General features: G+C 36.3%; 1 protein-coding gene across 2 annotated transcripts in view; it reads right to left on the bottom strand.

Moving 5' to 3' along the window:
- Nucleotides 1-5458: 5458 nt before the first annotated feature.
- The window catches only part of Pnpt1 (polyribonucleotide nucleotidyltransferase 1), a 32012-nt gene continuing 21278 nt past the window's right edge, over nucleotides 5459-16192 (bottom strand). For both annotated transcript variants that reach the window (XM_021176449.2, XM_029483735.1), the window contains 10 exons: nucleotides 13657-13763; nucleotides 12768-12839; nucleotides 12618-12681; nucleotides 12088-12171; nucleotides 11179-11262; nucleotides 10051-10157; nucleotides 9914-9969; nucleotides 7727-7805; nucleotides 6924-6971; nucleotides 5459-5832 (listed from right to left, as the gene is read on the bottom strand). In XM_021176449.2, coding sequence (XP_021032108.1) covers nucleotides 5674-5832; nucleotides 6924-6971; nucleotides 7727-7805; nucleotides 9914-9969; nucleotides 10051-10157; nucleotides 11179-11262; nucleotides 12088-12171; nucleotides 12618-12681; nucleotides 12768-12839; nucleotides 13657-13763 — 860 coding nt within the window. In that variant the 3' untranslated portion in view covers nucleotides 5459-5673. The remainder of the gene's footprint in view (nucleotides 5833-6923; nucleotides 6972-7726; nucleotides 7806-9913; nucleotides 9970-10050; nucleotides 10158-11178; nucleotides 11263-12087; nucleotides 12172-12617; nucleotides 12682-12767; nucleotides 12840-13656; nucleotides 13764-16192) is intronic.

The following is a 16192-nucleotide window of genomic DNA, read 5'->3' as shown; positions in this document are numbered from 1 at the left end:
GGGAGAGAGAATGTGCCACTGGGCCTAGCTTGGGCTTTTGAAACTCCAAAGCCCAACCCCAAGGCCATGCCTATTCCAACAAGGGGACAAGTCCTACTATTTTCAAATAGTGCCACTCCCTGTTAGCCTATGGGGGCCATTTTCATTCAAAGCAGCACAGGAACCTATCCAATTGGTTGGGTTTTAGTTAATTCCAGATGTAGTCAAGCTGACAACCATGAATGGCCATCACAGGTTGTATACTAAGGCAAGAAAACAAGCAGTAAGATTGTTTTTGCAGAATGGTTTTAGTGTCTGACACAATGTGGCCTCTTTTTGCTGACAATAACCATGTTGCCTGTGCAAAATTTCAGGCACCTAAAAATATGGAGGAAATAGCTAGAGACTGCAATTGAGGTATTTAGGATATTTCAGAGACTAAATCTAGGTCCCAAGTGATAGACTTGAGCTTATTTCTTGTAATTTTAAGGGTAGATATAGGATTTGAGGTACATGGAGCTCCATTTTATATTTTAAAGATATCTGAATGCTCAGCCTAGTCATGGCCTTGTAACCAAGGCTCTTGTTGGGAAAACCCAAAGCCTTAAAATGTGGTTGAGAGCCCCTTAGTGATTTTGGGATTGTAGACTTTTGGACCCTCAGACCTTGTAGATGCAGCTCATGAAGCCTTATAAAAGCAAGCACTTTCTTTCCTGTTGAAAGTCCTTTACTACTTGCTTATTTTCTCTCTAGCTCTGAAACCATGGTAACTAGGTTTAAATCTATGGGAACTGCTGGGAAGATTACACACCAAAGGAACTAAAATCAGCTAGAATGTTGAATTGGGAAGTCAGATTACACCTGGTATTAGATTTTCAGTGTGCAGTTAAGAGGCTTCATTGACTTGCACTCTTTGGGAGCAGGTATTTAACCATAAAATAGACTACAGGCATAGGACAAAGTCATTGCAGGTTTAGCTCTTCAAGGCTTGGAAAGGTTTTGCTGAGAAAAGTGGAAATGAGAAAATCACACTGTAGGACACAGTATATCCCGAGAAACCCTGAAAAACGTAGAAAATTAAACCTGAGAAAAGTGGAAATGAGTTCTCCACATAGCACCTTGGACTCCTGAAGAAGACAGCTTGTTCCTCTGATGTGCTCACTTGTGAATCCTACTTGTTTTGTTAAGTGGTTTAGGTGGTTGTCTCAAAGTGTTTTTCTCTGATACACCTTTTAATTTCATAACCACCAGAAGTGTTGAATAATAGTGGTGCTTGTTTTGTTCCTGACTTTGACATAGTGTTATGTTTCTAATACTTAAGCTAATATATATATATGTGTGTGTGTGTGTGTTTCTAATACTTCTAATATATATATATATATATATATATATATATATATATATCATGTGCATTCAGATCCTGCTGAGGGCAGAAGAGGTTGTCAGATCCCTTGGAACTGTAGTTTACTGGTGGTTGATAGAAGCTACCCCTGTAAGCCATCATGTGGGTGCTGGGAACCCAGTCCTAACTGCTGAGCTGTCTCTCCAGCCCATTTCTAAGTTTTGACTGATATTTGCCAATTATTGACATTGTATACATTGAATTTTGTAAGTTACTTCTCTGGGAACTGGTGATATGTGTTCCCCTCAATATTTTTGTTATTTTATATTTTATGATAATTACCTACATACTTTATGCTTTGTTTTTTAGTATCACTTTCTAGTTTATGAATTCTTGAGAATTATGGTAATTTTATAGGCACAATTTAAAAATATTAGTAGGCAACTGCTAATGTAGTTTTCATGAAACATGGTGTTTTTCAGTACTCCTAGCACATGTTGAATAAAGTTCAGTCTTAACTCTAAACTGCTTTACTGTATATTCTCTTATCTTCATCTGATTATGAAACTACTACTACTCAACAGAGCCTCTCTCCTGCCATCATTCCTTAAAGCCAGGCTCACCTAGTGGCCGCTCTATATTAAGAAGCAATTCAAATTCCACTGCTTAGAAAGTTACACTTTTTTTTTCCCCCTTCTAGTTAATAACTTGTTTTCTCTATCCAGCTTCCCCTCCCCCCCCCCCGCCCCCTTTGGAAAGATTAGGTTGTACTATGTTACCCAGACAAGGGTTAAATATCTGTGTTTAAGAGATTCTTCTGCTTTAGCCTCCTCTGGAGCTTGGGTATTGCAGGTGCCTGCCACTATGATCAACTCTTATCACTATAAAATGACTTTGTGTATCAATGTGCAGACACAATTAAACCTCAGGGATCATTCATTTGGAGATAGGGTCTCTTCACTGGCTTGGAATTTGGCCAGTGAGCCCCAAGGTTCTACCTGTCTTCATCTCCCTGGTATTGGGATTACAAGTTCAAGCCTTCATGTTTGGATTTTTTTAATGTGTGTTCTGGGGATTGAACTGTTATGCCCATAATAAAAATACATTGTTATTCATTTAGTATGTGTATATGCATATATATATATATATATATATATATATATGCCATGACATACATGTGGAGGTCAGGACTTGTATGAGTTAATACTCTCCTTGTACTATGTGAGTCTCTCAGATTAAAGTCAGGCTTGACGGCAAGTGCCTTCATCCACAGAGGGATCTTGCTGGCCAATATTTTTTTTTTGAAAACTTTTTTTCCTTTTAATATTTATTGTGCATGTTTATACTTTTTTTGACAGTATGTATGAGGTCAGAGGACAACTTAGGGGAAATCAGTTCTTTCCTTCTATTACATGGCCCTAGATTGTCAAGACTTGGTGGCAAGTATCTGTATCTGCTGAGCCATCTTATTAGCTCCTACCATGACTTTAAAAAACACCAGAGCCAAGATGCATATAAGCAACTCTCAACATTTGGGAGGTAGAGGCAGAAAGATAGCTTCAATTTAGGTCAGCCTGTTTTACAGTAAACTCCAGGGAAGTTATGGTTATAAGAAGTCTTAGTTATAGTGCCTATCAACTTAATTCAACTTAATTAGTAACTATATTAAACATTAAGTTTCCAAAGGAAACAAAGAACAACATACTGTAGCACTGTGCTCATAAAAGACTCTTTTTAATTTTTTAAAAAATGTTTGTTTGGGGTGTGGGTGTGTGTTATGTTTTGCCAAGGCCTCTTAATATTTTCCAACTGAAAAGGAAAGCGTCACAAGATTCACCACTGGGGTGGAAATTTCTTTTGGGGTATCTTAATGTCTGTTGCCATTGTTTCCATACACAGACCCAGTCAATTCACTTGCTGATGAACTTGACTTGGATTGGTTACTTTGGTTCATAGGCATCCTTTCTCGGGGGAGGATAGATCTCAAGAGGTCATAAAAAATCCTGCTTTCTATAACTTTCACTCTTAATTAGCTAGTTGTCCACTGATATCAGATCTATTATCTTTACAACCTGCAGGCTAAAGTTAGCAGTGTGACTGCTTCCTCCTCTTTCAACTTTATATTCTACTTCCCCGTGAGATAATCAAGTAGCACTGTTTTAGTTGACTTCTAAGACTTGCATATCAAGCATCAACCAATAAAATGCCCCAACAGACTTGTCTATAGGCTAATCAGATGGAAGCATTCTCTCATTAGTACCACCCCTGGACAGGTGATCCTGGATGGCTTAAGAAAATAAGCTGAGGAATGCATGAGAGCAAGCCACTAAACAAATCCTTTCTTCCTGAAGGTGATTTTGTTCATCACGAACTATATAGGACAGATCAGTCCAACCCCTTACCCAAATGTCTGTCTAATTTAAAGCATCTGCCACTACACCATCATGTGTTACATGCTTGTTTACTAAGCATGCATGTTAGAACGTTTAGCTTTGCTTGCTGACATCACTGCACATGTCATAGTGCTCAGTCCATAGTAAATGTTAAATGAATGAATTCAGTTTGGCTAAGTAAGCTGAATGGAACAGCTGCTGATGTTCATGCTTCTTAGATCTAGAAATTTAAGATATTTAGGAAGGGAAGGAAAATAGTCAAATAAAACCCATAGTTTGAGCGAGGAAGATGGCTTGGCAGGTAAAGGTGCTTGTTGTAAGTTTGATGACCTGAATGTGTTTCTTGGAACCCACAAAGTGGAAGGAGAAAACCAACTCTTACAAGTTGTACTGATTCCCACCCATGCACAGTAGTTTGTAAGTACACAAAATAAATAAATGTAAAAACAATTGAACACTAACTTATGTCAAAATAAAGGTCATAAAGGAACAACCTGTAAGTACTATAAATGTTTTTGGCATATGATAATCCAAGATTAAACACTTAGAAATTATGGAAAACTACCATGATTTAAATAAAGATGAGCAGACGCTCTGGCTGGCACGAGTGGTAGGCTCCTGTCTTAAGCAGAAGTGATGGTGCTTCAATTGTTGGTATTAGTGAGCTGTCTGTTTAATTCTGTAGCACTCCCAAGAATTGGCTTTGTTTTTTCCAAATTGTTAGTAGTTTAGCATACATTTGATGCCTTTGAAATTAAGAGCAAATTTAAGAAAACCAAATTTAAATTAAAAAATCCTACCACTAAAGGTTACTGTCCCTTAAATTAAGGATTATGGTGGTGGTCACTACTACTAAATAATATTAATTATAGAAATAATTGTTAATTTTCAGTTACTTCAATATTTCTAACATGTATCAATATTGTCTAAAATGGTGTTTTACACAGAATAATGTTTACTGACTTAAGTATAAACCTACCTTAAAAATCTTTGGCTTGAACAAGTACATATTTAATATAAATCCCAAATAAAAAATTCACATATATTTTTTATAAGATTTATAGAAGGAACACAATCTAAATTATATAGTATTTACTTTTTCTGGTCTATTAGCATGTTTTAAATGACAGCAATTAGCTGGGTATGGTGGCTCACTCCTTTGAGTGATGTGGTGTCAGACAGGTGGATTTCAGTTCAAGGCCTGCCTGATCCAATGGGTTCTAGGGACCCTATCTTGGGAAAAAAAAAATGGCAAAGGTTATTTCTAGACATTACATCAATAATCTTTATACTGACTGATTCCTCCCATTCTTACACAAAAAATATTCACACACTGACAATTACATAATATGAAGAATGACTTAGTTCTGTCTGATGAGTGTGTAATTTTTATATTAGGTAATTAAAAAAACCAAGTTACTCTAGCAAGAATTCCATTTATAGGATTCATTTCACTGTATTTATGATCTTGTGACCAATTTGAAAGACGAATCATTAGCAACTGAATCAGATCAGCTCCTCCCAATTAAACGTGTAATTGCTTTGAAGAACTAGGTTCTGGCTTTCAAAATGCCAACTTCTAGTGTGTAAAATAGTAGTAGACAAGCACAGTTGTTGGACTAATGAGAGTGGCCATTACTATATACGAAGAGAAGGAAGGTATAAAAAAGATCCTTAGGAAGGCATAAATGATCTATTATTTTTCAATAGTTTACAATTATAGGAACAGAAAGGTAACCTTTCCTAAGATATAAAAATAGCTTACTTTTAATAATAAATATTTATTGATTTAATCCAAATAAGAATAAGCAAATATAGGTTACTCCTGAAATAAAAAAGGCACATGATCATTTTAATACAAATAATTATATTCAAATTATATATAAATCTACACAGTAAGCAGGACTATTAAAATTTGCTCCACAGAATATCGCCATTGAATACTATTTCAAAAAGGAGTCAAGGGTTAGAGTTAGATGATGACTCTGAAACAGGCTCTCCCATTACAATGCTGCTTCTATCATTTAGAGTTTTGAGAACAGTTGTAGCTGGAGACTGAAGTACTTTACGAGAAAGCCTCATTCTTCCATCAGCTGGATCACGGCCAAAGTATTTGACCTATGTTAAAGAAACAGATTAAAGTTGACATGTAATTTCATAGGTTTAGATTTACGCTGTCCAAATAAGGCAGTAATTAATATTTGTGTGTGTCTAATAAAAGCACAGCTTAGTTCTATGTAGAGATACACTCAATAAATATAATCTGGTTAAGTACTGTTATAAAAATTAAAAAGAATCAATGTGTACTTCCCTATGCTTGTTATCCTAACATTTGTTGGCAGGAGGCTTGCTGAATTTGCAAGGATAGCCTGAGCTACCAAACAATGGCTCACTTGGTTAAAGTAAGATCTTATTTAAAGAAAACCCAAAGTCAATTAACTAACCAGCAAAAATTTAGAGTCTCCTGGTAAACTAGCTGTGCCTTTTAATGGTCTCTAGATCTCTATACTATAAGACAGAAGTTACAGTTATGATTTATATAAGGGCATTCTAAACCCAGTTCTACAAATTCTGTAGGGTGCTTACATACTCATACTTTCTCTATGACTCAGGGACTATTACAGTAGAGTATATTTTTCCATGGAAAAGGCAAACAAGGATGAAATGGATGGATGCTGTATTGGGTCTCATCTTTCCCCAAAGCTGCTTAAACGATAGGAGCACAGATTGGGAATAAACTCGTGGTCTTAGTTACTCAGGTATACCCAGAACAGAATGTGGTGCACCCAACACACCAGGTTATGAACAACTTCTATTCACTAATAGAGGACAAGGTCAATTTTATTATCAGAATTCTAGGCCCCAGCAACATTACTCTTAGGTAAGTTCAAAAACATGTCAAGTACAAAGGCTCAGCCACTCAAACTTGACAAGGCTTTCAACCATGTTATCAAGTCTATCACCAAATGGTAGTGTCTCTGTCTCTATCTCCTCTCTCTCCTTCTTTCTTTCTTTTTTTTTGTGATCTCCTTGAGGGAAAGAGTCTTATTTTAAATCCTTACTTAGAAAGTCTGGTTAAGGCACCCTAGCTTATAAAAGCACTGTGCAGAGATACAAGTTAAAAGTGTTTATTCTACTCTTTCAAAAAGACTAAATGGAACTTGAAGTACAATTTACACCTTTAAAGATAATATATAGAACATAGGTACCTGAATTTCTTGGCCAACCTCTAGTCCTAGGGCAGTGGGATGTTTAATCTGAAAAAAAAGTTAATACATTAGTTTTATATAATTAATAACTACAGAAGTAAACATCTTTCCCTAAGTGAATAGCTGTATTTGTTTTTCTGCAAAATCAAAAATATCAAAGTAGTCAGAAGAAAATGAAAGCTACACAAAACTCTTCGTAGATAAGTATTGTTACTGCTTCAATGTCTAGCCTTTCAAATGTCTACTTAGTGTGCATTGATAAACATGGACTAGGGAAGCAGCTCACTCAATGGTAAGAATGAATAACTGAAACATTATAAGTGAATAGAAGAATCTAAGTGAAAGCCTATGTGTATTCTGTATACTGAACCTATTAATGGGCAAAATACACAATTCTCAACAATTCGGTTGATTTTAATATGAATTGTTTTTAACAATTAGAAATAGTGAGATCTGGGCTGAGGAGATAGCTGAGAAGATGAGAACACTTGTTGCACAAAAATGAGGACCTGAGTTCAGATCCCCAGCATTTCTAAAAAGCTAGGGACAGTTATGCATGTGCCTGTGACACCAGTGCTGTGGGGAATGAGGAGAGACAAGATCGTTGGAGCTTGCTAGCCACCAGACTAGATGAGAAATGGCAAACTGCAGGTTATGAGAGATCAAGTCTCCAGGGAATAAAGTGGGGAGACCCAGAGGAGGATACTTGATATCTTCTTCTGATCTCCATGCACACATGCATGTACTCTACTCACTCAGTGCACATCCACCACACACACAGATTAATTAGACTTTCCTTTTACCTTTCGTTGGTCAAGTTGTGAATTATGAAGCAGCACTGCAGTCATGTTTGGATATAGTTTTACCATCACTCCAGTGTCTCTGTAAAAAGATAGCAGCTTGGTTAAAACAGTAGTATGTGTACCAACAAATAGAATCTATGGTCTTAAAGAAGAGTATCAAACAAATCCCTGACCATATTCTTGGATATATTTTTCTTTTTTTTTTCTTTCTGGTGACAGGGTTTCTCTCTCTAGTCCTTGAAATCACTCTGTAGAACAGGCTGGCCTCAAACTCAAAGAAATCCACCTGCCTCTGCCATCCAAGTGCTGGGACTAAAGGTGTGTGCCACCATGCATGGCTTCTAGGATATATGCTCATGATTATAAAAATTATGACTATGTAACAAATATATTTTTCTCATCCCTCTCTCCCTCTGTCTTTTAGTCTCTGTCCCTCCTTTTCCTGTCTTCACAGTGCTTGGGATTGAACCCAAGACCTCATACATAAGACCTCTAATAAGCTACATATCCTGAGCCCAAATCCTTATTTTGCAATAGAAAATTATGCCCTATAGTTATGAATCATTTGTGAATCAAATGGCCAAGAAGGATAGAGAAAAAGAGAAACCTGTGTTTCTCTTCAAAATTTTTGAAATTTTATTATTTTAGATTTATTTTTTATGTGTTAATGTTTGCATGTGTGTGTGTATATATATACACACACACACAGGTAAGTCTGTGTACCACATGTGTGCCTAGTGCCTGTGGAGGTCAGAGAGGACATTAGATATCCTGGACCTGCAGTTATATACAGATGGCTGGTTAGTTCTCTTTCTTTTTTCTCTAGTCTGAAAGCAACTAACTATATTGCTTATTTTTCACCTGTAATGTTAAATAAATTGTCCCATTCCCATTCTATGCCTCCTCACCCTGAAATAGTACTCTGAGGTAATTTCAGCTGCTAAAAATACTTTGAGGTTGAAATGGACTTGAAAATATGTATTAATTATCAATATCTGTAGAAACAATAATAGTGAAAAGGGAATAGTATCTATGTTTTAGGCTGTTTTCAGAGAAAATTAAATTGGCAGAATATGTGCTGTGAAAATAAAATATGGTAGAAACTTTGGTTTAAGGAAAAAATTCTGGCAGAAGAATCTATTACTATAGAACCAGGTTACTGAAAACATACATAATAGCATAGAAAAAAATTAGCTTAAAAAAAAAAAAAAGAATTGCGTGAGGCTAGGGATGTAGCTTCAATTGGTATAGTACTCATATACTCAAGGCCCAGAGTTTGATTCCCAGCACTACATAAACAAGTCAAGGTGGTAGAAGCAGAAAGATCGGAAGTTCAGAGTCAGTTTGAGAGATGGCTCAGGAATTAAGAGTATTGCTGCTTTTCTAGAGGACCTGGGTTTGAGTCTCAGCACCCACATGGCTACTCACATTGGTCTGTAACTCTAGTTCAAAAGACTCTGATGCCCTCTTCAGGCCTCTGCAGATCTGTCTCTGTCTTTGTCTGTCTCCCTCCCTCCCTCCCTCTCTCTCTCTCTCACACACACACACACACACTCGCAAGAAATACATGTAAGCAAAATCCCCATATATATAAAACAAATGATAAGCACAACAAAACAAAAAAGGTGTGGGCTGGAGGCACAGTTCAGTGGCTAAGTGTACTTCCTGGTCTTCCAGAGAACTTAGGTTTAAATTCCTAGCACCTGCCTGGTGGCTCACAACCATCTAACGCCAGTCAGGGAATTTAACACCCTCTTCCCTCTTCAGGCACTGCATGGTGAATAGACATACACGCAGGCAAAACATACATACACTTAATAAAGAGGCCCTTGGTCTTGTGAAGATCATATGCCTCAGTACAGGGCAATGCCAGGGCCAGGAAGCGGGAGTGGGTGGGTAGGGGAGCAGGGCGGGGGGGGGGTATAGGGGACTTTCGGGAAAGCATTTGAAATGTAAATGAAGAAAATATCTAATAATAATAATAATAAAAGAATAAAGAGCAAAAATAGTTCAGAGTCATTCTCAGCTACATAATGACTTTTAATCCAGTCTGGGCTAGAGACCTTGATATATAAATAAATCCATCCCTCCCTCCCCCCAGCTACTGGCATATATCTAAATATAAAGTGAAACTGGGCTTGCAGTAAAAGTTTTTTAAAAGTGAGCCCATTGTTTACTTGTAATTACCTGATTTCAGTTATTGTCGCGGTATAAACTGCTCCAAATTCTAATTGTTGCTCTTGCTGTAAAATGTAAAATAAACCATTAGACTAATAAAGATACCAGGAAAAATAGGGAAAAACTATCATGAGATGTACACTTACATCATCTCTGCAAATTTCTGTAATGAAATCTCTTGCTTCATGCATTGCAGTAGGTGTTGGTGCAAATATGGAGAAGGTTTCTTCATCAACCTGACTAATTGTTACACCTTTAGAATAAACAGCGTCATGGTGAGGAGTGGGAGGGACAAAAAAGAGGTAACTTAATACATTAAAATTAACAATCTCATTGCCAAAGGTGACTAATCTAAAAGGCAAATATGAGAATAGGGGAGGGGCCTCAAAGCAATTGGACTGAGTTCTTTGTATGCTTAATGTTCGTTCCTTAGTGAAGGGAACTGCTCACCATGAAGCATACGCTGCTCTGCTGCCAGGTACCTGCCGTTTTACCAGGCTCAGTAAACCATGTCCTAACATATTTCTAAGGCCAATTTTTAGGGCTTTCGTTTTGCTCTATGACTAGAAATTACACCAGAATACTTTCATTATCTTGCTTTATCATTTTCATCCTTTAGAATGAATAGATGAATCATGTTAGTTTCTCACTCTTAACACGGGCTAAGGCAACTCTGCTGCTTCTTGTCCTTTATACGCCCAAGTGAGTATTAGGCCATCTACAACATCGCCTCTAGAAGAAACAAAACATAACTATCTCTGCATATATTCTTTGTTGTTTTGTTTTGAATTTTTTGAGACAGCCTTCAATAAATGTAGCCTTGACTGTCTGTCTTTGAACTCTGGCTAGCCTTGAACTCATAGAGATCCACTTGTCTCTGCCCCTGAATGCAGGATTAAGGTGTACATGACCACACCTGGCCTCTGTATATATACTCTTTAAACAAAAGATCCTGAATGAAACTAAGTCAAAGCAGTAGAAGTAAGAAAGTGTAATAACCCTTTCAAGTGAGAAACTAAAATTTGTTTGGGAATTTCCAATTTTAAATGTGAAAGGAGTATGATGAATTTTTGTCATACTTTCTCTTTCATCTGAAGCAGGGTCTTGCTATGTTTGTCCTCCATCAAATATATCTGGATCACAGGCATATCCCAATACATGCTGCTTTGTCCTTCTTGAATATGGTTGAGGATTAAGAATAGCACAGTAGAGATAAAATAGCAAACTACATGGTTTGGATTTAATAATACCCTCAAACTAGAGATAACTCTTACCTGTCTCAGCCTGGAGTTTTTTTAAGTGATATCCACCAGGCCCAACGAATTTTGCTCGTTTTGATAATGGAACCTTTACTGTTTCTGAAATGCAGTGCAGACAAATATGTAAAAAAGGCAAAGATATATGAACCTAAACATATGTACAAATCTTTCATTATGAACTAGGATAAATTTGTTTAAGTAATATTAATGAAAAATATACAAGAGTATGTTCTTGGGCTGGAGAGATGGCTCAGCGGTTAAGAGCACTGATGGCTCTTCCAAAGGTTATGAGTTCAAATTCCAGCAACCACATGGTGGCTCACAACCATCTGTAATGAGATCTGATGCCCTTTTCTGGTGTGTCTAAAGACAGTTACAGTGTACTTATATATAATAAATAAATAAATAAATCTAAAAAAAAAAAGAGTATGTTCTCAAATTTAAAGTTTGCTCTTCTTTCAATATACACAATGTTTTTAAAAATATATAAGAACACAGAAATTTTATGTATTGTGATTTTTGATACATGTATACATGTGTAAATATATCTGTTCTCACTTTCCATATTTTTATGGAAAGAATATTTAAAAATCTTTTTTCTAGGACTGGGAAAATAGCTAAAGTCAGAAAAGGCATGTGCTTCTAAGCCTAATAGCCTAAGTTCAATCCCCAGGACTCATATGGTGGAAGGATATAGTCAAGTCCCACAAGTTGGACTCGGGACATACAATATGGCACATGCATGCCCCACCTACATATACACACAAATAGACGAGTAATTGTAAAAGAAATTTTTCTTTGAAGATATTTATCAATAATAAAATAAAATAGGCTTATTTTGATAGGAGAAAAATGTTTTAAAATAGTAGTAAATCTTTAAATATTAATACTATCAAACTATCGGTAATAATTTTAATGTCTTACCTACAACTGGTCCATTTTCTTTTCTTGATGCTCGAGGTTTTGAAATCGTTTTGTTCATTATCTGCAGTATCTCCTTCTTTGCCACTAGAAGAAAAAGCAACACAATAAGAATGTAACTGCTCAAGTAAGTATGATCTGAAATAGTTTCTCTGGTGTACAATCCAGACTCTAGCTCACTAATGAAAGTTCTTTATATTCCAATTATCTTAAAAAGTTACTTCTATTCCTTCCTTACTTCTCCAGACTCAGAAAGTTGCTTACTTTGTAAATAATAAACTTTCAATATTCTTTCATTTGAGTAGTCAATGTGATCAATAATTAATACTTGATCATGTTACGTTACATTGCTGCAACTCTTCTAGTTTTAATGGTGCTGTGGAGCAAACCCAATTCTTTATACATCATAGGTCAACATTCTGCCAGTCAGCTACACTGGATTTTGAAAGCAAATATTGAATAGTAAGCTTAGTGGGAATTGTAGGTAGCATTAACAGACAGAAACAAGAGAGGAACAAGGCACACTGACTTACCTGACGCTTGTTGGATGGCTTCCATTATAATTTTAATTGGTACTCCAGGTAACTTAATATCAGCCTAATATAGAAAAGCCAAAAATAAATAGTGGCCCATGCCATTATTTAGATATTTAAAACATGAAACAGGATGGTTTTCAAAAATACCTGTAATGCAGTTATTCCTTTATTTGTACCGGCTATTTTGAAATCCATGTCACCATTATAATCTTCAATTCCCTTCAACAATTTAAGAAATTACAGTAAAGTTTTAAACAAAACAAAATTCACCCATAGTCACTGTAGAAGAATTTCAAATTCTAGCTCTGGAAGTAAGCTGTGTCCTTTAGCGTTAAATGCAAAGAGCCACCTCTGTCGCTTGATTGCTGTTCAATCGCACAAAGCTTGTCACTGCAAATATCACTTTATGGTTAGTCATGCCTGCTTCTAAAAATACATAAAAAATTATTTTAGAATTAACCCTAAGGGATCCATTCTGGATAAGTATGTAGCAATACATATCCTTTAAAATCCAAGGCAAACAGAGGAAACAAACACTGCTCCTGCATTCCTGAAACGAAGTGGTTCTCAACCTTCCAAATGCTGTAAGCCTTTATTTAATACAGCTAGTTCCTTATTGTGGTGGTCCCCAACCATAAAATCATTTTCATTGCTACTTTATATATAACTGTAATTTTGTTACTATTATGAATCATAATGTAAATATTTGTGTTTTCTGATGGTCTTGTGCCTTTTGATGGTCTATAAAAGGAATGTTTAACCCCTCAAAGGGATTGTGACATACAGAATGAGAACCACTGTTCTAGTCTGAGGCTTCTATATGTCTTTATTATTATTATTATTACCATTATTTTAATTTTTTTTTTTTGAGACAGGGTCTCCTCACATGACTCAGGTTGGCCTGGGACTTGTTATATAGTCTTAAGTTAGACTAGGACTAGTCATCTTTCTGCCTCAGCCAATGAAGGTATGTGCCTGGTCTAAGCATGTACTTTTAGATATACTTGTAAATATTTTAAACTGGGAATATACTTGCCAGAATATCTGTTAGCAAACGGTAGTCTTCTATTTCACCTTTCTCTGGATTGGTTTTGGTAACCAATCCCACTGCTACACCTGCAACAGCAGATGAAATTGGGACCCCTATAATTAATAACAATAAAAAAAAAGGTTTGTAAGTTATGTATGTAGTAGCATAAGACAGTCTGAAATTCTGTTGACTTTATTTAATATAAGAAGATGGTGTTCTCTAAATCATCAAATTGAATTGAAAAGGCTCTATCTCAGTTCATTTTGATCCTTTAATAATGTAAATACCTACCGTAAATAATAAATAAAAACAATACCTGTAAAACAACAGGTAATTATCTATACTTGGCAAAATCCCAATGGAGCAGACTTTTATCTGTGCTCTGCTACTTTGCTTTTGGTTCCTTCTTCTGACTCTATACTTGTTAAATTTTCTAAGTCTGAACCTTTCAGTTCACCTCCCCATAGCAGCCTTCTGGGAAATTTTTGTATACAACTATAAATGTAATCATAATTTTTAAATTCGTATTTATGAGAAACATGTTATGTACATTATCTGATATCTTGCCCTTTTTAATTCATAACAAACCTACAGCACACTAATCCCCATATATGTAATAAACAAATAAACATTAAAAAGTACGTATCTATCTTTCCTTTGTTATTTTGAGATAAGATTTTACTGTATAGCTTGGTATTGGGTTGTCTCAAACTCACATGCTTCTTGCCTTAGCCTCTCAAAGTGCTATGGTCACAGGTATGTACTACTATGTATGGCTACAAACCAATTTAAACAAAGACAGGATGTCTCTGTGTAGTCCTAGCTGGCCTTGAACTCACAGAGATGTGTCTGCCTCTGCATGCAGATGCCATAAGAGGGCAATGGATTCCCTGGAAGTAGTTACAGATGGTTATAAACCACTATATGGGTTTTGGGACCAAATCCAGGTCCTCTGAATGAGCACCAGTGGCCATCTCACCAGCTCCTACAATTGTATCTTAACTGCCTAGTCCTTCCACCTGGATCTTTTGGCCAAGGCCTAGATTTGCTTAGACAAACTTTGCTGGAAACTTTGTTTCTATCAAAACAGAATCTAGTTAAGTAAATAATAAAATATAAAACCCTTTAAGTTCTCCATAACCTAATTTTGTATTTGTGTTGGTTGTGGTGATGGGATGATTAGAGCGAATGCTCCTGCATGCTAAGCAAGCACTGTTTCACTATTATACCCTCAAGCTGGAGAACTGTTATTTTAAAAGACTTTTAAATTGTAAGTATGAGTGTGCAGGCTTGGGGAGCATAAGAGGGCATCAAATCCTTTGGAGATGATTGTTACACTCAGAGTGCTGGGAACCAAAATTAGGTTCTAGCTCCAAGGTGGGGGTCCTAAAATGTTCTGGACACTGAGGTGGTTAGAATGAGAATGTCCCTCATACGCTCAGTATTTGAACACCGCACCCCCAGTTTGTGGTGCTGTCTGGGGAGCTGATTAGACTATGCTGCAGGAAGTATATCAATGGAGGCAGGCGTTTAGAGTCTACAGACTGGCCCCACTTCCAGTTTGTTCTTTCTCTTTTGTTTCTACCATTGAACATGTGATCTCTCAGCTTCCTGTTTCTGCAGCCATGCTTCTTCATGCGTCACGATGGACTTTCTTTTATCTGTCTGGAATCATAGGCTAAAGGGAATTCTCTAGTTTGCACAAGTTGCTTTGGTCATGGTGTTTTATCATAGCAATAGAAAAGTAACTAATATAGATAGTATACATTCTGTTCCTAGAGATTCAGTGCTCTTAATGAATCTACTCAACTTATATTAAACAAATTGCTTAAGGTGGACATAATGGCTCATGCCTATAATCCCAGCACTTGGGAAGTGAAGGCAAGAGAATCAGGAGTTCAAAGTCATCCTCAGCTGTATAAACTCAATTTGAGGCCAGCCTAGGCTACATACCCTGTCTCAAAATACAAAACAAAAACCTATCTCAAATAAATAAATGAATAAACATGAATAAACAAAGGGTTGAAGAAATGGCTCAGTGGTTAAGAGCATTTGCTGCTCTTGTGGAGGACCTAATTTGGGTTTAATTCCCAACACCTACATCAGGCAGCTAATAACCACCTGAAAGGATAGTTCCAGGAGACCCAACTATTTCTTTTGACTTTTGAGGATATTAGGCAGGTATGTGATGTTCATATATACACATACACATACTCACACATAGAAATAAACATCTTTTAAAAAAGAGGAAGTAAAACAAAACAAACAAACCTGTTTAAGCTGCTCAAGTGGCCTTCAAAATCTGGTTCACTTATTACTTAATGGTTCCTTTGAATACATTCAGACACACAATGCTATTTTATAACTTCATCATTTTGCACAGGCTACTCAGTCCATGTTTTCAATGTGCCTCATTCTAACCTAACTATTCAACCTTTAAATTAGGTAAAATATCATGGCTTCTAACTCAGTTACTCTCAACCTAATTTATTATTTTCCACTGTGCAATACACATACTTATCAATTTGCTCATTGGTATTTT

The sequence above is a fragment of the Mus caroli genome, chromosome 11, assembly GCF_900094665.2.
Source record: "Mus caroli chromosome 11, CAROLI_EIJ_v1.1, whole genome shotgun sequence".
In the NCBI taxonomy this organism is placed as follows: domain Eukaryota; kingdom Metazoa; phylum Chordata; class Mammalia; order Rodentia; family Muridae; genus Mus; species Mus caroli.
The sequence above is the reverse complement of the archived record's forward strand: the minus strand, read 5'-3'. Positions and strand labels throughout refer to the sequence as shown.